Here is a 21,980-nt window from a genome sequence, read left to right on the forward strand (position 1 = left end):
TGGTGCACAACCAGGTGGTGAGTTCCAGGCCAGGTGAAGAGCCACAACTCCCATCATCCCTGACAACAAGCACATATGTCTATAGTTTGCCCCAATAATGCTGTTACTGTTCCTTTTAGAAGGTTCATACCATAATAAGCCAAGATACGGACATACCTTTTTCCATGCGCATGTAGCCCCCTTTGTCTTCTATTCATGTAAAATAGAATAAAACCAGAAATCCTTTATTAGGCTTATAGTTTGGTGTTTCATTCTAAGCATGAAACTGTGATTATCACGTGTGGAACAAAACCAGAATATTAATTTATGGTTTGAATTTGGTTTAATATTCTGTCTTGTAAAGCTAGCTGTGGGAATAATGGTTCATGAGTAATTTCCTAGTTTACTTTTGATTGGTGAATGACACCATCCTTTAAAAAACAGTGTATCTCAGTTTCATAAGCTGATATGTGGTTATCCCAAATGTGGCTCAACTATTTTTGTTTTTGCTTGCTTTATATAGTAAAGCAAACTTATAGAAGGACATAGATTTTGTTCTTAAAAGCCTTTTAAGTATGGGCTTGAACACATTTATGTATTAATTTTGTAAGGACACAAAGAAACATTTATTTTTTTAAAAAATCAGGTTTTGATTTACTTTTATTTATACATTTTGCTAAGTGGAAAGGCTTCATCTGCTTTTTTATTGTTTGCCTTGTATAAGGTAGATTGATTTGTTTTGTCATTTTCATCCTTTGCTTCCCAAGTTCTTAGCTGAGTATTTATTTTATTCACCATGTGTGTCTTTTTAACAGAATCCATGATAGCAGATGAGAATGACAATAAGAGTATTTCCGTGTGTTTGCAAAATTATGTCTTTCCTGGAGGATCACAAAACTGTACAGTAGAGTAAGTGCCACCTGATTTTCTTTTCACTATCCCTTTGTCCGTTTCTGGGAGACTGTGGAGAAGAGATAATGGTTAAGAGGTTCCTATTAGCCAGCACACTGGAGATACAGATTTTGTCTTGTGCTGAGAGTTGCCTTAAAATGTATTTAATACAAATCAGAAAATCATTAGTCTTACATGTTCACAGATACTCATGCAACTGACTGGTTATTTTTTGTTGATAATTCTAGGACAGGGATAGGAGTCTTTTTCAGCCTAAGCGTCTCATAATTGCTTCAGAATCTTACAAAGGCCATGGGCTAAAAGGGGTAGTGAATCCAAGTAGGTGGAACCAAGGCCTCAAACAGATGGCCCAAAAGGTCCATCCTGGGACAGCCTCCACTCATGCTGGGACCATGGCAACCACACACGCATGGTCTCGAACTAGGCCACCAAAAAGGAGCAGTTTTTTTCCCTCTCCTTTTGGCCTGGCTCTTCTGGGCTCGGCTCAACCTCCAGCTGTGTTTAGAGCAGCCTTTTTGGCCCACCTGTTTGAGGTCTGTATCAGCATTCTCTGTTTCTCCATTTTTTTCCTCACTCTGTTCTTTTTCTCCCTTTACTAGTTTCTCTCCCTTTCTTTCTCCCCTGTCATTTTCCTCTCTGCACTGAAATGGATGCCCCCTTTTTCAGTACCCAGAAATGGGTCTACTCTAGAGACCTCTGCGTGGTCAAATCATTGCATTTTCTCTTCTGTATACTTAGGAACAGCCTCTCCTTTATCAATACCTGGAAATGAAAACAGTACAATCAGCCCTCAATATTCGTGGAGGATCCTTTTCGGAACTCCCCACAGATACCCAAATTCTTGGATGATCAAGTCCCATTGTCCCTAATGGCAGTGCAGCCACATGGCTTGCAACTTGGGTCCCGGGTTTTTCCATTCCAGGTTTTTAACCCGGGGGGGGGGGCCCTCTGATACCCAAGCCCCAGGTCTGTCTCCCTCTGGCCGATGGGACTCCAACCCCCACTTCCAATCTGAAGCCAAGCCCAAGGAAGAAGCTTCGGAAGGGGGGGAGAGGAAGGGAGGGAGGACTTCAGTGCAGTTGTCCCCAGTGGTGTTATAGCTGCATGCACACGCTGCCATTGAGGACAACATGAGATTGCCATCCACAGATGCTCAAGTACGCAGATGGCATGTCCACTGAGGTCCCACTGTAGTCTGATGATGCAGGAGTTAGTTTCAAAGGTTGCATCTTCACTGCAGAAACAGTCCAGCTTGCAACCACTTTAACTGCCATGGGTCAATGCTATGGAATCCTCGAATTTCTAGTTTGTTATGGCACCAGAGTCCTCTGACAGAGAAGGCTAAATGTTGCACTATATTATAATTCCCAGAATTGCCTAGCATTGAGCCATGGCAGTTAAAGTGATTACAAACTGAATTATTTCTGCTGGGTGAATGTAGCCAAAGGTGCTTCAAGATCCCTTTGCGCACTGATGATACAGGAGTTGCCCGTTCTCTATGCTGTCTCATTCTTGTGAATGACCAAGGGTATGGCCTAGTGAGGAAAAGTGCAGTCTTTATGGAGAGCCTTGGGAGAGAGTACCCTGTATTGTTCTAGGAAGCTTTATATCATTCTTTCTAGAATTCAAGTAAGAAAATAGGACAGAGAAGCCGTTACATTCTTTCAGGGTTCTTATTGGCAGTTTAATTGTTTTTATAAAGTAAGGGTAATTATATCTGAATTAATATACAGTACAATCCCAGAATTCGTAGGACTGGTATCTGCAGTTTCACTTACCTGTGATCATGATGGCCAAAGTCCTTCATGACCTTTTGCTTGTCTTCTTGCTCGTGGCAGGCTGCCAGCTTCTACACAATCTGGGCCCTAGGGCCTCCATGGACAAAGGAGAGGACAGTGGGGGATAAGGCTGCCCACACTGAGCTCCCCAAACCAGCCCTTTCTGCACATGCTAAATGGGGTGGGAGGCCCTGCTGTCACTACACTTCTCTCAGTCAAAGAAACAGACAGATTGTTTCTTCAACTGAGAGAAGGGAGGCATATTTCTCCCAGCTGAGGAAAAGGGCAAACCACTTATTTGGCTGAGAACTGAATAGGAGCTGCCCCTTCTCTCAGCTGAAGAAAAAGAAAAAAAATCTTCAGAAAATGGGGGGGGGGATATGGTGGTCGTAATTAGCGTAAGAAAGTGGTTCTCAAGCTTTCTGGTATGATAAACCAGCAGGGTTTTTCCCCAGCATCTCAGGGATGAGCACTGTATAGTCGGCCCTTGGTATCCACAGGGGATTTGTTCCTGACGCCCTCCCATGGATACCAAAATTCGCAGATGCTCAATTCTCATTGACCCCAGTGGCAGGGCAGCCACACAGCCATGCTGCCATTGGGGACAATGGGACTGAAGTATGGAAGTAAGGAAAGGAGGAGGGACTCCTTCTTCCTTTCCTTACCTCCTTACTTCCCCCTCCGAGGCTTCTGCCATGGGCTTGACTTCAGGACTGGAGGCTGGAGCGCTGTCGGCTGGAGGGAGCCAGAACTGGGGCTTGGGTCTTAGAGCCTGGAGGTTCCATCCTGGGTGTTGGGCCTGGGGGCAGGGGGGGCTCCGAGACCCAAGCCACAGTTCCAGCTCCTTCCAGTTGATGGGGTTGCAGCCTCCACCCCCAAAGCCAAGCCTGGGGCAGAAGCCTTGGAGGAGGAGGTAGGGGGGAAGGAAGGAAGGAAGGAAGGAAGGAAGGAAGGAAGGAAGGAGAGAGAGATGGGAGGGAAGGAGGGAGGACTTCAATCCCATTGTCCCAGTGGTGGCACAGCTGTGTGCTGTCTGCGGATGCTTAAATCCGCAGATGGCAAGACAGCAGATAACAAAGTTCTGCTGTATTTGTACCAAGCAATTGTTTCTTTCTTCCCTGGAAATGTGCTATGGACTGACAGCCAATGGATTGCAGACTGGCACTAATTCATGGCCTTTGAATACCACTGATCAAACGAAGCGATCATACCATACTCTAGCTGGAAAAACATACAATTCACACCCAATACATTATATATAACCAGTATTAATATATTCTGACTGGTTCACCATGACTTCAAAAAGAAATTTCTCCCAGTCCTGGTAGGAGGAGCAGGAGATGTACCTGAATTATCTACATCAGGGGTAGGCAACCTGCGGCCCGCGGGCCGGATGCGGCCCGGCAAGGCCTTGGGACCGGCCCCCGCCCGGTCCTGCCGCCGATTGCCGCCGGAGCCTTTGGCCTCTTGCGTGAGGGCGTGGGGCCTTTGGCCTATCAGGAGGAGGCGGGCAAGGGGGGCAATTGTCTATAGAAACCTCCAAAACATGCATTTATATTAACATTTTTTAAAAAATCAGCAAATTTTTTTGTGTGTCCTCCATTTTTTTAAAAAAAGTGCCTTCCATTTGAAAATTTTGTCCTACATTTGTCCCGGTTTATTTATTTATTTCATTTTTTAAAAAAATTATTTAATTATTTATTTTTTTGCTTCGGCCCCCCAGTTGTCAGAGGGACAGCAACCCGGCCCCCGGCTCAAAAAGGTTGCCTACCCCTGATCTACATGCTGTACTGCTAAGCTGTGTTCTATGCCTTGCTTCAGATCACAGATCAATATTGTTAATGTTCTAGATAAACTCAACTCTGAAAGTATGCAGGATTACAATTTTACAATGTTAGTGCAATAATGGCTTTAAAATTATTAGCTTTGGTGTTAAGGTTGTATATTCTCATTGTACACCTTATGTAATATACAGTGGATTTGATTATCTTATCTTTGTTTATGGATTTCTTTGTCAAGCTGTAGCCATGCATTAGTGCATTAATTAGGTACGGAAATGGTGCAACATGGTGGAAAGTTTTTTGTACAAAAGTGCAAAAAGCCCCCGTCTTCAGGTGAAAGAGCTTGTTTATTGACAGCACATGTTCAGATGCCTACACTCTAGGATTGTCACTCCTTTTTATTTCTTACTGATAAAATTCTTTTTTCCAGTGTTTCCAGATGCTTGAACTACAATGATGGGAAAATGAGAAGTAAAAATGTCCATGTGGAAGAACTTGCATGTAAAGACTATGAAGGGTCATCTCTGGAGGAATATGCCAAGGGACTTCATAACTTTTAAATAAAAAGATAACTTGCTTAGATCCAAAGTGTCTTTTCATCCAGGAAAGGAACATTGTCCCAATGGACTTTTCATGAATGAAAATAGAAAAACACTTCACCAGCTCTCCTTAATCTTACAACCCAAACACTTCACTTTGAATACAGAGTCACAGACTTTAAAAGCATGCTGAGACTGCAAAGGAAGAGAGAGCTGTGAATACTCTTGTTTTATCAGCAGACCTTGGCTCATGTGGCACTGAATCCAACTCATTATACTTATGCTTTGCCACCCAAGAATTGAATAGCCTTCCAGAAGTTAAATAGGGACCACATCTCTAAAAACAAACTAATCTTGCTTTTTTGCAGAGATCATTTGGCTTATTAAGAGAAAGTTCTCTTCCTCTTTGAAAGCTCATCAAGCTTAAATGTTCCTTATTAGGAACAAATCATTTTATGGTGACTAAGTGTTTGCTTGGCTAATCAAGATATACTCTTAATCCATGATGTTCTGTAAAAGGCTGTTCAAATGCATTTAATTTACCATTTGGTGAGCATCAACATTATTCTGTTGCTGAAAATACTAAATTTGGAAAGATTGTGTATTTCAAATATGATTTTAACATGTTACATGTGTACACCAAAGTGCTTGGCACTTTTATATCTTTATTGCATAATAAACCTTTATATATGGTTGAATTTAGGTTGCTTAACTGAGTTTTTCAATTATATCTGGGAGTTTTCTGTTTGAAAAGAAGAGGCAAGCTAGACTTTTGCTCACAGCTTCTAGTATAGTATTTTACTTCCTGTCCATTTCCTAATACCTACCTCCTCCGTTTCTTGCCTACTATGCTGTTGGGTGGGCAGGAGGAATTAATGTTACAGCAAATCCCCACTTCTCTGACAGGGTAGGGTCCAGAGGACTATCAAAAAGTGGAATTGGTTGAAAAGTTGATTCAAGGGTTTTTTTTAGCTTGCAAATGCATTTTGGCCACTGAAAATGTAAATAACACATGATATATCACTTTTGGATATGTGCAAAGAACACCTAAAAAATAGGAATTCAGTTGCCTTTGTAGAAGGACTTTCATGTTGTAATGTTTATCTAGTCCTGGAGTTTTCATTCTGAAATGGTTATTATGCGAAGTTCTATCATAACTAACAGATAACTATATTACTCCAGTCAATAACATAACACGAGTTTCAACATAAAACATCTAACAGAATTTTAACTTCTGATGTAAAGTTTCAGTCCTAAACTCACTAAGGAGTAAGTTACATTGAGAACCAGCATGACACAGTGCTGGAAACCAGCATTCAAATTTCCACTCACCCTAAGAAACACAGCGGGTGACCTTGGGTAAATCACACACGTTCAGGCTCAGAAGGGGACAATGGCAAGCCTCCTTGGAACAAACCTTGCAAAGAAAAGCCCATAATAGGTTCGCCATAAATTTGAAACTACTTGAAGTCATACAATAAGTTGTATTGAATTTCTGAGGAAGCTTCTGTTGAATAGAATATAGCTAGCCAGTAGAATTGCTGTAACCAGAGAGTTGTGTGCTTACTGTAACAAGCCCCAGTGAACACTAGCTATAGTTTCCCAGCAGAGAAGGGGGTGAGCATCCAGACTTTGGGTGGCTCTGCCCACTTGGCTCCTGATAGGCAGGTAGAGATGAAAACACAATCCAAGGCCCTGCCCCCCCCCCCCCCCCCCCCCCCCCCCCCCCCCACGAACTCCAGTCTTCTTCCTGCCTCGCTCCTGGTAGGATGTTTTTCTCCTTCTCTCGTCGCTCCTTTGAGATTTTGGATTTTGCTCTTCTACAGCTCCCCCTGGCTCGCCTGGCTTCCTCACTTCCTCTTTCCTTTACCTCCCAATCTATTTTTTTTAAAAAAAACTTTTTCCTCTCTCCTTCTCTTTCCTCTTCCCACTTCCCCCCTTTGAGCTAGAGCCATGGCCAGTGACAAAGAGTCCAGGCCCACAGGGGAGCTCGCTTCCGCCCAGGCCAGGCCAGCCTCGGCTTTACCGGCTGCTCCCAGTGTGACCTCTCCGCCACGGACCGTCCCTGTAGGGGAAGCGTGCCCACAGCCACCAGACGAGCTCACCCTCCCTTCCGCTGCTGAGGCAAGGGTCTCCCAGACGACCCGGTCAGGGTCAGAACAGAGAGATCCTGCACTGGGGACGTCGGATTCCAACGAGGAGGACGTGAGTAATTCCCCCCTCCACCGCAGATGCTGCAGTGGTTCCGGTCCTTCTTCACAAGGGAAGCCCCGACCTTAGTCAGGGCCCCCCAGGAAGAGGGCAATCGCGCAGGATTGCACTCCTTCGGACCCAATATGCCACTCTGGGGTGGCGGCCCATTTCTGGGGGGTTCCCCCTTCTTCGTGTGGCCGGGGCCCTTCCTACCACAGGCCCACTTCTCTCCTGGTGACCGCAAGGTGCCTTTTCTCAGCGGGTGGGGACCCCCGTGGACTGCCGACACCCACCGTGGCGGCACTGGGCCCACGCCGACTCCTCATGACGCGGCCATGTTGACCACATGGTCGGCAATGGGGGGCCGCCATTTTGGAGCCAACCCAGAAGTGCGCCATCCTGGCCACGCAGCCGTCGATGGGCGCCACCATCATGGGCCCGCCCAACAACTAGAACAGGCTGAGCCCGCAGCCTCACATGGGGGCCGCCATCTTGAGGATGATGGGGGGATTTCCTCTTCAGAAGCGAAGTGGGATGACGAGGGAGCTTCATGATCATACTCTGACTCCTAACGCTCCTACTGCCCCCCAGCCAAACAGGCCAGATATACTAGGAGTTCTATCAAACGCAAGCGAGCCCGCGCCCCTCACTCTTCTGATGAGCTTCTGAGACTGAGGAGGAGGAATTGTCACAAGATGAGGGTGAAGTCCATGGAGATTCTCAAGTATCCTCTTGCTTATTCAAGCCAGAGGACTATGCTCCGCTTATAAAAAAGACAACCAAAACCTTAGGCATTAGCCTGCCCCCTGGGCAGCCACCCTCACTAGATTCCGACCTCCCCAAGGTCAGTGAGGAACTGTTTCCAGTCACAACATCTTCGGTCCAACAAATTCCCTGTCCTCTTAACATCATGCAAATCGTTAGGGACGAGTGGGCGAGACCAGCCTCTGGCAGACCCAATCACAGCATTACCCGTAAACACTATATTCTTCAGCCAGCCATCATAGATAAGCTTAAGGTCCCATTGGTGGATGCTCCCGTGTTGGCGCTAGTCTTGTCCACTGTATTCAGCAGGGATGGTGAGGACACCCTCAGAAACCCGGAGGACTGAAGGGCTGAAGGGGCGCTCAAAAAAGCCCACAAAGCCATGTCCATTGCCATTAGGGCGGTGACTACTATCTCCATGATAATGGGTGCCAGCCTCCAGTGGTCCCAACAACTTGACATACTACCAAACCCTGATACCAAGGTCAAACAGACGATCAACAAGATGGCCAAAGCTGTCACCTTCGCAGCTGATGGCACCCTTGATGCTATCCAACAGTGCGCCAGGGCCCAAGCAGCGACTGGTGGTTTGTAGACAGTTCTGGCTAAAAAACTGGAATGTAGATTCCAGGTCCAAACAGAACCTGGCCTTCACTCCCTTCTTTGGGTCTAAACTGTTTGGAATCCTTAGAATCCGTGTTGGTCGAGGGAAAGGATAAAAAGAAAGCACTTCCCTTGGCTAAGAAAAGGGACAATAAGAGACCGCTCTTCCTTTCGCTCCTCTCAATCTTATTATTCTTCCAATTCCAACTCTTTCCGAGCCAGGGAGTCCAGGCCCAGCAAACCAAAATGGGGAGACTCCAAGTTCATCAAACAAAATAAATCCTCTTTCCCCTGCAAGGAGGGAGGAGAACCAAACAAACCTGCAAAAATACCCCGCAATGACGTGGTCCCTCCAGTAGGAGGCAGGCTTCAGGGATTCAGCCACATCTGGGAGAGATCCATCTCAGACAGGTGGGTCCTAGACACCGTTCGTCAAGGCTACAAAATTCAGTTCCATCATATGCCCGGCGACATGTTAACACCATCTCCCAGGTCGAAAGATCCCCACAAGCATCAACTCCTACTGGAAGCCATCAAATGCCTGCTGACCATTCAGGCCATCGAACCTGTCCTGAGAAAACAAAGGGGACAAGGATGTTATTCAACCTTCTTCCTAGTGCCCAAGAAAAACCGTGCTTGGAGAACCATCTTAAACCTGAGAGGGGTCAACCGGTTCATCCTCAAGAAAAAGTTCAAAATGGAGACGTTAAAGGCCACACTAGACAGCCTCCAACCTGGAGACTTCCTCTCCTCGCTGGACCTACGGGATGCTTATTTGCATATTTTGATTCATCCTTCCTCGCGGCGATTCCTACACTTCAGATATGACAAGTGCCATTTTCAATACAGGGCACTCCCCTTTGGACTGGCTTTGGCGCCCCGGGTCTTTACCAAGGTCATGGTGTCTTTGGTCGCCCATTGGAGGTCTCTCCATTTACATGTTTACCCATACCTCAACAACCTGTTGATCCGGTCACCCTCCAGAGGTCAGGGGATTCTAGACACCAACTAGATTCTCACATCTCTACAAGATCACAGATTCCTGATAAATCGGGAGAAAAGTACTCTTCACCCAGATCAACAGATCCACCATCTAGGGGCCCTCATAGACACCTGGTCGGGGATGGTGCGCCTCCCACCAGACCAGATCCAGTCCATCCAACAACTGTCCTAAAAGCCCTAGACACTCTGCAAGCCAGCCTGAAACTTCTGGCTCACCTCCAAGGCCTCATGATTGCAGCCATCGAATGCTTGCCTTGGGCAAGGTTCCACGCCAGACCACTACAATGGCTTCTCTTCCCTCACCAGCAAGCCATCACCCTCAAGAGATCCAAGAAAGTTTCTCTTACCAACATCGTATGCGTGACGCTTCATTGGTGGACTTCCGAAGCAATCCACAGGGGTCAACCGATTTGGAAACCACAAAAGGTCCAGATCACCACGGACGCCAGCCTCCGGGGCTGGGGGGCCGTCTGTGGGATGCAGTTAGCTCAGGGCCGCTGGAACCCGATGGAGCGAACACACAGCATCAACTGGCTAGAGCTGCAAGCGATCCGCTTGTCACTTCAGGCTTTCATACAAATGATTTGTCACAAACCTGTCCTAATAAGGACAAACAACATCACAGCCAAGGCTCATGTCAACCGCCGGGGAGACCAGGTCCTGGTCCCTGATGGAAGAAGCCCAGTCCCTTCTGACCTGGGCCAAGGCCAACCTCACATCTCAGGAGGCCGAGCACCTTTCAAGGATCTCTAAACTCCAAAGCCGATTGGCTAAGCCGAACCGACATAGACCAAGGACAGTGGAGTCGACACCCAGAAATGTTCCAAAACATCACCCAAAGGCTCAGCCATCCACTGCTAGATCTGTTTGCCTCACCATCCAATGCCAAGACTCCAAGATTTTTCTCCAGATTCCAGACAGAGGGATCCGAAGACATAGATGCTCTCAATTGCCCCTGGCTGGAGGGCCTTCTCCCTCCAATTCCTTTGCTCACAAAACTTCTGTCCAGGATCTGCAGGACCAGGGCAAGGGTCATCCTGGTGGCCCCAGCGTGGCCCAGGCGGCCCTAGTTCTCCAAGATCCTCAGCATGTCAACTCAGAGTTTTCCCCTGCCAATCAGACTGGACCTGCTGACTCAAGGCCAGATCCACCATCCGGACCCAGCCTGGCTTCAGCTTCACGCCTGGAAATCGAATGACACATGCTAATGGGCTACGGCTACTCTCCAGAGGTAGTCGAATCTATCTTAGCATCTAGACGTCAATCTACGATCAGAATCTACGAATACACCTTCAGGGCATTTAAAAGATGGTGTAAATGCAAGAAGAAAGATTTCATCAAGTTTTCAGTCTCTACAGTCCTTCAGTTCCTCCAGGATGGCTTTCACCAGGGCCTGCGTCCTAACACCATAAAAAGACAGGTGGCAGCAATCACCTCCATCCTTCCTCATGAAGAGGCGGCCAAGATATCTCACCATCCCCATATTCGCAGGTCCTTAAAGGGGTTGCTAACAAGGCGCCTCCAACCAGACATCGGTTCCCCTCATGGGACCTCCACGAGATCCTGAAGGCTTTGACCATCCACCCGTTCGAGCCATTGAAGGAGGTGCCTCTCAAGTTCCTCACTCTTAAGATGTTGATGTTGCCGGCGCTCACGTCGGCGAGGAGAGTGTCCGAGATTGGCACCCTATCCGTCCGTAAGGAATTATGCATCATCAGACCAGACTCTATCCTCCTGCGACTGGATCCGACCTTCATCCCCAAAGTCAACTGTTTTCCACACATCCCAAAACATTGTCCTTCCCTCCTTCTGCCCACATCCCTCAAAGGACTTGGAGAAGATCTGGCATACCCCTGACGTCCAAAGGGCCATAAAGGTTTACCTCAAGAACAGCCACCTTCAGAAAATCAGGAGCCCTCTTCGTTTCCTTTCGACCAAACTCAAAAGGAAGGAAGGTAGGTGTCGGTTTCCACTCTGTCAAGATGGATTAGACAATGCATCATCATCTGCTACAAGACGGTCAACTTACAACCGCCAGGGGGCATCACTACCCACTGAACCAGGAATGCGGCTGCTTCGGCGGCGTTAACCACCAATGCCCCCCTGGCTGAGATTTGCAGAGCAGCCACGTGGAAGACACCCTCTACCTTTGTCAGACACTATAAGCTTGACCTTTTCCAGTCAGCAAGGCAGCCTTCGGTCTAAGGGTGTTACAGCATGTTCTTCCTCATCTGCACCAGCCGGTCCTCCCTAAATTTGGCCTGCTTTTGTAAATCCCAAAGTCAGGATGCTCGTCCCCTTCTCTGCTGGGAAACGGAACGTTGGGCTTACCTGATATACATCCCTTTCCAGCAGAGAAGGTACGAACATCCTCCCCACCCTGTTCTTGCCTACTGGCGCGGGTGGGTGGCCACACTAAAAAAATTTTTTTTCATAGCCAAGACTTTCCAATACATCTTAGATTCAAATACATGAGAGACTTTTTCCTTGACTTGTCATCAACTGGGGTTCCTGGGGTAGCTCTGCCCGTGGGGGCGGGGCCAGGGCCCTGGATTGTGTTTTCATCTCTACCTGCCTATCAGGAGCCAAGTGGGTGGAGCCACCCAAAGTCAGGATGCTCGGACCTTCTCTGCTGGAAAGGTAAGTCCAACGTTCCGTTCTTTTTACCACCAGAAGTTTTTCAACACTTCAAAGAGAGGCCCATGTAAATCATGTTGTGTGCCTTCAAGTTGTTTCTGACTTAAGTGACCCTGACGTGAATCTATCATGGGGTTTTCTTGGCAAGATCTGTTCAGCACAGATTGACTTCCCCTGAAGGCTGAGAACATGTGACTTGCCCAATGTCACCCTGTGGATTTCATGGCCAAGCTGGGACTTACAACCTGGTATTCAGAGTCATAGGTCAACACTCAAACCTACAATAATCCAAATGGGAGGTAACGTGTGTCACTGGCCAGATCAGGTCTCTTGAGGTAGAGGTTTGAGAGGTTTAACTTTTAAGTTTTCAAAGACATAGCTGCATTAGTCTGGAATATCAACATTTCCAGCACAGACCAGCTCCAGCTGTTCCTACGTCACAGGCAGCCTCTTTAGAAAACATGATCTGATGCACAGATGGATAAGCAACTACCAATGTTGGTTCTAGTAATCAAATATATCTTTGCCTATTCTGTTGCCTTAATTTGCTGACTTCTGGTAGTGGCTTTTGATTCCATTTGTGCATATTTCCAGTTGGTTCTGCTTGGCTCCAAGAGACTTTTTCTTTTTCTTGACCCCTAGATTGTTCTCATTCACATTAACTGCATTCCTCAGAGAGCTATTTACAACAGCCAAATGCAGCACAGGCTCGATTCCTACTTCTTGATATACTGACCAGGAGCATATCTATCTTTTTTCAAGCTTCAATTTTGTTTTCATCCAGTCCATGGCAGGTGCCATACTCTAGAATCAAAACAAGTTCCTTGGAATTTAATAGAAAGGAGAAATAAGTTGGGTGTGATTACAATTCTACTGGCAACAAATGCCAAATTTATGGTCAACTTCTACCTGCAGTACTAGGTATATGTTGAACAGCATGGGAGACAAAATAGCCCTGAGGGACTCTGTAGGTCAGCAGCCAAGGAATCAAGAATCCTCAGCAGCACCACCTGGGCTCACCCTTCCAGGAAAGGAGACCCTGTAAAACAGTGCCCTCTAATATCATCCTAGTATGGTGTCCCAGTATGGTGTTAATGGCATCAAAAGCCACCAACGAAGTCCAGAAAAACCAACAGAGATACAGTCCCCTGATCCAGTTCTGGCAAAGTTCATCCAGCAAGACAACCAGAGTACTTTTTGTTCCATAACCAGGCCTAAAACCACAATGAAATGGATTAAGATAATCTGATTCAAACGGGCTGGAAAAAGCGCCTTGAAGCTGCCTTTTCTGAAGCCATATTGAAACCCCATCAACCACAACCATTCCCAACCACAACAACCATTCCCCTGTCATGACCTCACGGTGCAGCTTCAAGCCATGCGCTGGATACTTCTTCTTTTTTACTGTTCCCCCTACCATCCCTACGCACCTTCGCAGGAGCGAACCACCGGTGACTGCCATCTCATTGGATGGCCTTCCCTGTAAACCTGCACACATTTGCATGTGCAGTGCTTCACCAAGATAGGGTATCAGAGCAGAGGTGTGCCCATGCAGATGCCAGCAAGGTACAATAATCCCCCCTTCACCCATGCCCCCTCTCTAACTGTTTTGCGTATATTGTACTCATCTTCATGAAAGGTGTCACGATTTCTCGTTTGGGCATTGCCACCTTCACCACTTTTGTACGGCAGCTCTGTTCCGTTTAAATGCACTTCTGCAACAGGGCTTTTAAATGCACAATTAGGGTTAGGGTTTGGAAAGAGCACCCGTTTAGAGCCATCCTGATTGTGGTGCATTTATATGTACATGCAAAGATGTGCGCTTTCCAGGAAGAAGCAGGAAAATCCAGCTCCTTTTTAGTCCGGCTTTTCCCCTGTCGCACGGATTGAGTGCGATTTCCACCCAGCCTCAAGGCATGTGCTATCTAAATGCACGGGTTCAAATCTGGCCGGAAACCTGCTTATTTCGACCATCTGTTTAACCCCTCATCCGGGAGCCCCAACAACAGGGAGGCCACTACACATTCTGATACGTTGTTATTAGAGATAACTGTATGATTTTTCATTCCTGGTATATTTACATGTGATTGGATTACTATTTCTACTGTCATGAATGAATGAATGTATGTGAATGAAACGATGCTGGATTATAGTTTTATGGTGTATTAATAAAATTAAGACCTTTCCTGAACTCTTACAGAAACATAGCTGACAGCACACTAAATGATGCCAGATGGCTCAGTGGATGTATGCTAACATTTGTGTAGTTCTTCAGTTCAAGCATGAATTAATAATGTTAAGTACTTAATTTACTTGATTAGGTCACAAGGTAAGGGTTATTTTCAATGAACATTTTGGCGCTAGAGGTTTGTTCTTGCAAAAACATTAGATCTGACTATTTGCCTTACAGTTAATTGAAAGGTCTTGGTATATGAAAGTTAATGGAAGATAATCTAGATGACATGCCTTTACATTTGCCCACTAGGAGCATAAGGCTACCATTAAACATAATTTCAAGAAGGTTAACCAACCAGGCTTTGCTTTGTAACAGCCCACACTTAAATGTCACTCACTGATTTTATAGCAGTAAAATTTGCTTAATTCAGTCTCATTTTCCTACAGTATTGGGCTTAAAATAAGGTAGGTTTATGCCAAGTTAAGGATTTGGACTGTCCTAAATATGTATTTCTTGGGAATAATAAGGAAGAACATCTTCATCTGCAATAGATTATGAAAAAGTTGTGTGAAAGCCGATAGTAATATTTTAAATACTGAAAAATACATCAAATTATTCTTTAGAGAATTATTTTTATACCTCATTTACCACTTTCTTTATGGACAATTGAATCTGAGTGTATAAAACATTACACACACATTAAGTAATGTGGATTGACTCTAGTAGTACTTACCAGCAGGAAACTAAACATAAGAAGACATTAAACTTGCTAACAAAGTGCTAATTAGATGAACCAAAGCACATGAGTCTCTAATTGACTTTAAATACTACATGGTGTTATTACATGAACAATGTGGCAAATACTAACTATGGAGTAAATGAGCAACATTTTGCTCTGCATGAGCATTCAGTACATTTTGTACTCAATGTTGGGCACATTCTTCATACTGGTTGTATGAAGATGATAGCACATAACAGAGAAGAGAAACTTTGACCCACAAATGTTCCCCTCTCTTGAAAGTAATCCCAGTTGTTATCTCAGATCAGTTACAGTTTTTACATATATTACAGTTTTTACACATGCATTACAGTGTGCACTACATATATGTTATGGGGAGGGTAGTGAGGAAGCAATACAGGTATCTTCACTGTACAAATAATGTCTTGTATGAATCAGTCTCTTCTGCATAAGCATCCAGTAATATAGAGTCCCAGTTCTCTTGAAAGAAAAAAAATGTGAAATAGTATTGCTCATGGAGATAACTCTTGACACAAAAGCTTGTTTAACTTCAGAAAAGGTTCACCACATCATTTAGACACTTGCCTCCGTAAATTTTTGAACTGGGACTTGAAACTACCATGGCTTTCCTTTTTACTTTTCTTGGCTTCGTGATGCTGACATCATTCATATTAAACTTATGATTGCCCTCATCTCTGAAGCATATATTAATACTAGGCATGAAACCGAGGGAAGAAGTGCACTACAAGCAACATATATCATTTGGACATACCCATAATGAGCTCCAAAGAAAAAGTACTTGCAGTTGCTTCTGGAGTTCTTCACATTCTGCCAATTATTTTTCAACTGCTAAATTCCAACTGCAGTTGGTGAGTTTGGTTATTTTGCAACTAGATTATCTGTTTTATTGGCCACAATTACTTGGCTGAGCAAATCTCTACTGAAATCTGTCATCATTTGTAGTGTGGATGAAACCAAATACACCGAAGGGATCTTCATGAATAGTATTATCAGTCAGTTTGTTTTCAGCACTCAGCTGTTCACTGTTGAGATAAATGCAGGTGTCTGAGGATATAGGATTGCTTCCAGGAAGGTGGTCTTCATCCATTCCTAAGGTGGGATATTTCTTTTTATTTCTTTTCTGTTTTCTTTTGACACTGTGATCCAAGGAAGCATAGCACATCTGGTGCTCCACTACCTGCTTCAAAATAAATACATATGATTGATCCAATGGCAGTTGTTTTGTTACCTGTCTGTCTTTTCATACACAATAACATGCATAAAATTAAAAGCTCATTTGTATAAAACAGAAAAATGAACTGGGCAGATTGCAATCAGTTTATATTTTACCTGTATTTTTTCTTATTTTATAAATATATACAGGTAAAACATCCAGAATAGATCATAGAAATAATATTCAAAATAAGATTAAACAAATATAATCTGTTAGGAAGTTATATAATTTGTATATATTTTTTATATTTATAAAAGATTGTGTTAAATGTTAAATATAATTAAGTGGATTATTATTATTATTCCTTTATTTCCCACTTTTCTTCCAAAAATAAGGTGACTTTCCAACATATTTGGATACAATACACGTTAAAAAGTATACAGAAACATTTATAAAATCTTAGGTGGGTTACAGACCGCCCATTTGGGGTGGGCTGTACCCACCCCTTTCCCCGGTGTATCGAGGCCTCAGCTGCTAGAATGGCAGCCGCTGAGGCCCCAATCCGCCGCTTTTCAGGCTGCGGGGAAACGGCAAAAGGCCCCTTCCCCACAGCCTGGAAAGGGGTGTCCTTGGGGCTTCAAGCCCCAAGGACACCCCGCGGCGGCGGGGAGGAGGAGAAAGGGGCCGCTTGGCCCCTTTCTCCATTGCTTCGCTGGGCGCAGCCATCTGAAGGCTGTGCCCAGCAACGCAAAGCGGCGCCGCAAACCAGGAAGGAGCTCTGAAACGGAGCTCCTTCCTGGTCCGTGCAAAGGGCGCACTAAGTGCCCTGGCGCAGACCGACGACATGAAGTCCGCGCCGCCCCATATAGAGGTGGCACGGTCGTGACCTCGTCAAGGAGGCCCCCATGACCCTAGTACGGACTGACTCCGTACTTTCATGGCGGTTTATAACCCGCCTTAAATATGGAAGTTAATTTTTTTTAAAAGCCCATCCTGAATAGAAAATAAAATTCAGTATAAAACTAATACCTGTACATCACTGGCAGAGGGGTGAGGCTGAGCATTCATTTGTTCATAACAGCTTTCATCTGGAGAATATTTTGAAATAGAAAAAGTTTGGAAAAATTAGTTTCTGAGTGATTTAAACATTCATAATTAAACTTTCATTTTCAATTAATAAGCAACAAGGCAATTTTAAATATATGTCAAAAAATAGTAATACCAGGTTGAGTTTCCCTTATCCGAAATGCTTGGGACCAGCTGGATACACCCCTTGGGGTCTTGCCACAGCTGCTTTTGTTAATGTTCGCCACAAATGAGAGCATTGCAGATGTCCTTTCCTAGCACACCTAACTGCAGTATCTCAGAAACCCTTTTCTTGTGGCACTGAAAAGGTAGCGTTTGAAGTTCATGTTCAGTCATAAATTACCATAAACGTGAATCCAAATTACGAGATTATAATTCCAGTTTACAATCTTGTAATTTCCAAACAGGAAATGCTAGCCATAGACATTCTGTTTTCAAAACAATACGAAACAAAAAAAAAATCAAATCTTTCCTTTCATCTTTGGTTTAGTCATAGCGTTTGAAATGAGGACTGGGCAATGGGAAGAGGGCCAGGACCAGATTTTGCCCCAGTGGCAGGCCATTTTCAGCTAAAAATCAGACCCAGAAGTGGTCTATATCAGTTTTCACTTCTGGGTTTCTCACCCATTTTTTCAGCCGAAAACTAGAGTCAGCATATCCTGAGGGCCAGAGGGTTGCACCATGATAGTCACCATTTTGACAACTGGAAGTGGTATTGCAATGATCCCAGCTGCCTTTGGGGAAAGATTAATGGAGATCGTACTGTGTGAGGAGTCCCCCAAAACAACATATTTGAATAGTATTATTTTTAAATTACCTTAAAGTGCTTTTGATTTTTTTTAATTATACTGAAAAATAATTAGGAGGTTTGGGTCTGGAGGTTCAGTGGGGATCTACTTCAGATGGTAGTTTGGTGCAATGTGGGGGCTGGGGGTGGGTAATGGTTTTTGCCTGAAAAATATTGGCGTTTTCTGGGTGTTTTGGAACACTCAGGATGGATTTGGGGGAACAAAAAATGGGGTTGAGGCCACATGTGGACTAGAGGCTGAATTTTCCCCTCCCACACCACAAATGTAATAAATTGACAATCTTAAATACAACTTACTTAGCATCTCTGGGTGGCAGTGATTTAGATTGTCATAAACAGGGCATTCTTCAGTATAAAATTCACCATCGCTGTAAAAAAAAGAAAAAGAAGTTTAAATTTCTAAGAATGCTGTTTAAACATAAATAATAAAATAAATAAAACTTTTATTTATATCCTGCTTTTGTGTGACAGGACAATCAAAGCGGCTTACAACACGTTAAAATCCACATTTACAAAGTTATATTCCCAACACTCACAATTTGTTTAAAATTAATTGTTCATCATACAAAATATATTTATTATCCCTTGGGTGCTTTGTTCTTGAGTGAAAGAATTTATCTAAGGGCCCTTTGACAGTACACAATTATAGCACTATGATTCCATTTGAACTGCCATGGTTCCATCCTATGAGATTTGCAGTTTAAGAAGGAGTACTTAGGATTCTCAGCCACCAAACTCAAATGTCTCACCAAAGCACAAATCCCAGATTTTCCATAGTATGTGGCCTGAGCATTTAAAGTGAGATCATAATGCTATATAATGAGCCCTCCACATTCACTGGGGTTAGGAGCATAGGATTCCCGTGAAAGTGGAAAATCTGTAAATAAAAAAATACCCTTTTGTTTTTAATCTGGAAGAACACTTCTCTAGGAATCTCTAGATTCTCCAGTGCAACTCTGGCCAACATCCACCACAGAATAAAGCTGGGGGATCTTCAAATGCTTAGAGAAGTTTTCTCTAGAAATCTCTAGGTCCTTTATTGCAACTCTATGGTCAATTTCCAGCAGAGTCATGCTGGAGGAGCTAGAAATTCCTATATATAATATAGTATTAAAATCCATGAATAATCAACTCTGCAAAGTCAAAGCCGCAGATGTGGAGGGTTGACTGTAACTGTGTTGTGTGAAACAGCCTCAAGACAATAAATGACACCTAAGAGCTATTTAACTAAATAATGAACTGTATTGCAATATGTACACATGGAAAGGGTGTTGGCGGTACCCACCAATAAAAGATATGGCAGATTTTGGGGTGATTTATGCTGGTGATTGTAAACAGCATCATTGAAAAGCTGCTTGAGACAGCTGAGGAAAGGTACAAATTAACAAGGAAGATGGTATGGCATACTAAACAGGGAAAGGGAGAGCTGTGGGGGGAAATGTCTTCTCTCCTTTATTATACAATAATATATAATGTTATTCTTTCATATCAAAGGCCCACCTGTAAAAGGGTACCTTATGACCCAGTCCACCATGTCTGTGAGTTATGAACACAAAGGAGAAGATTGTACCATACCAGTACCTTACAGGAGAGAATAAATGATCAGAAAATGAACATTGGCCATACCTTGGACTATGTTTGGGGTAATCTTCGTATATTTTACCTGGAAAATATTTTGAAAAAAAGAAGTAGGAAAGCTGAAAACAAGTAGGCATTCTACATTTTATGTGATTCAGTTGTATGACCTTGTCATGTTATTTACAATACTTCTTCCCACCTTCCTCCATTTCCCATGAGAAAAAATGGCATAGTGGCAGCCTCAAAGAATAGCCCACTGAGTTTACCTAGAGCTGTATGACTCAGAGTGGTGATCCATGAACTAGTTCTCATCCAGAAGAACTGCCAGGAATGCAAGAAACAAACTGCAGCCAGTGGGCACAAATATGGTATCAGTCCCTTGGGAAAAAATGTCAGTTTTCCACATCAGATAACTTAGGAAGCACTGGTTTAGGGTATGCAAAGGGGTCTTGTAGCACCTTTGAAACTAACAGTGCAAAAGGAGTTGTAGCATAAGTTTTTATAGACTAGGTCTACTTCCTCAGATGCATGGAGTGAACTGTTGCCCATGAACAACCTTTATAATCAGACTATATGAATAGCCAAAGCAATGTAAAATCTATGGGTACAGTGATTGGGTGACAAGTTCAGTTTTAATTATGCTCACTGAGGGACAAAGGCAGGTGGGTGCTGCCTAAGGTCAGGGTGAGTGAATGACCATATGAATGGTGGAGTGAGTTTTGAATTGTATGTGCAGGCTGGGAATCAAAAGGTGATACGTTGAACTGGCTAAGAGAGGCCTCATGAGAATACAGTAGGGTGTTGGCCAGCATTGTAATATGTGTAAAATGCCAGAAAGCAATTGTCTCTGTTCAACTCACTGTTGATGTCAGTTCATCATATCTCCTATCTAGTGATCTCAAGGCAGCATACAGTAAAATCAATCTAACAAATGTAAAATAATGTACATAATTTTAAAAATAATCTGAAAAGGCTAACAATATATTTAGCAATTTAAAAGACAGATGAAAACTGTTTTGTTGCTGCAGGAATGGAAGGCATTTGTACGTGACAAACGTGCACCCAGCTGCCACTGCCAGCCAAGGGAAGCCGCTGTAACAGGAAGCAATTTAAAAACATTACTTTAGGAGTGAATGAATGAAGGAGCCTTGACAGTCTTAAATACTCCACAATTACAACTATACACATGGCTAGTCCTGCCATTAAGAAAAATGAAGCCGCCATCTCAGGAAGCTGCAGCAGCGTCCAGCTGTTCCTCCTGATCCCTCCTCCCTTTATCATAGAAGACAGAGTTTTGTGTTTTGTCCTTTGCCCCTAAACTAGCCTGTGGAGTGAAGGACACTTATCCCATTGGAAATGGGGAAATTACAGTCAACTGCCATTTCAGTCTACTTCTGTACATGTAATGGAAGATGGTGACAAACTCTGGTCTTCAGTCTCAGGTGACTAAATATCTTGACCCTGATTTTGCCATTTCTTCAATTATCTTTTTGATCATGGTAGGAACTGTGGCAGAATAATATTTCCATGGTGACAGAACCATTATTTTGAGGAAGCAAGTCTAATTAACGATTATATAAAGAGGAAAAAATAAGGCACATCCTGTCCAATAAGATATGAATAAGATCTGAGATTGTGTAACATCTTGCCTGTAATGTGCCTCCTATTTCCTCTTTGCTGTTTCACAGATTTCTCAGTAGCAGGTTATCAGATTTCCCCAACGATGTCAGATCAAATCAGGTATTTGTCCATGGTTTTGATTATTGCTGGTTCATTGAAACAGCAGTGGGAGGTCTGGTGCTCTGTAGGATGCTGGATAGGATTTGAAAAATCCAGCTTCAAAACCCACTGAACAACAAAATTCAATGGATGACAGTGGGTCATTTACTCTTTTTCATCCTAACATACCTTATAGCATTGTTGTAAGGGTAAAGTAAGGTGAGGGAAAGGTATGAAAGGATGGCAAAGATGATAGATAGATAGATAGATAGATAGATAGATAGATAGATAGATAGATAGATGATAGATAGATGATAGATAGATAGATAGATAGATAGACAGACAGACAGACAGATAGATATGGCTGAGTTCCTGAATCGGCAGACATAAGCATGCTGAGGGATCATAGCTAATTCTGCCAGTGCCACATTTTCAAAATCTACCTGTAAAGACTGCAGTACCCAAACCTAGGCAATGCAGATCAGTGTTGGGAAATGACAACTACAGCATT

At 43.9% G+C, this 21,980-nt stretch overlaps 2 protein-coding genes across 3 annotated transcripts in view; one reads left to right on the top strand and one right to left on the bottom strand.

The window, feature by feature from the left end:
• Positions 1 to 5,670, top strand: part of LOC121917201 (Holliday junction recognition protein) — a 33,922-nt gene extending 28,252 nt beyond the window's left edge. For both annotated transcript variants that reach the window (XM_042442946.1, XM_042442945.1), the window contains 2 exons: positions 795 to 888; positions 4,881 to 5,670. In XM_042442946.1, coding sequence (XP_042298880.1) covers positions 795 to 888; positions 4,881 to 5,010 — 224 coding nt within the window. In that variant the 3' untranslated portion in view covers positions 5,011 to 5,670. The remainder of the gene's footprint in view (positions 1 to 794; positions 889 to 4,880) is intronic.
• A 9,340-nt stretch (positions 5,671 to 15,010) lies between these two features.
• On the bottom strand, positions 15,011 to 19,911 carry LOC121917178 (T-cell receptor-associated transmembrane adapter 1-like). Its single transcript, XM_042442901.1, has 4 exons — positions 19,799 to 19,911; positions 18,470 to 18,540; positions 17,308 to 17,366; positions 15,011 to 16,302 (listed from the first exon to the last, which is right to left on the bottom strand). Exons 1-4 carry the CDS (start codon positions 19,885 to 19,887, stop codon positions 16,042 to 16,044), a joined length of 480 nt encoding a protein of 159 aa, XP_042298835.1. The 5' UTR covers positions 19,888 to 19,911; the 3' UTR covers positions 15,011 to 16,041.
• Positions 19,912 to 21,980: the final 2,069 nt, after the last annotated feature.

Source organism: Sceloporus undulatus, unplaced genomic scaffold (assembly GCF_019175285.1).
Source record: "Sceloporus undulatus isolate JIND9_A2432 ecotype Alabama unplaced genomic scaffold, SceUnd_v1.1 scaffold_12, whole genome shotgun sequence".
In the NCBI taxonomy this organism is placed as follows: domain Eukaryota; kingdom Metazoa; phylum Chordata; class Lepidosauria; order Squamata; family Phrynosomatidae; genus Sceloporus; species Sceloporus undulatus.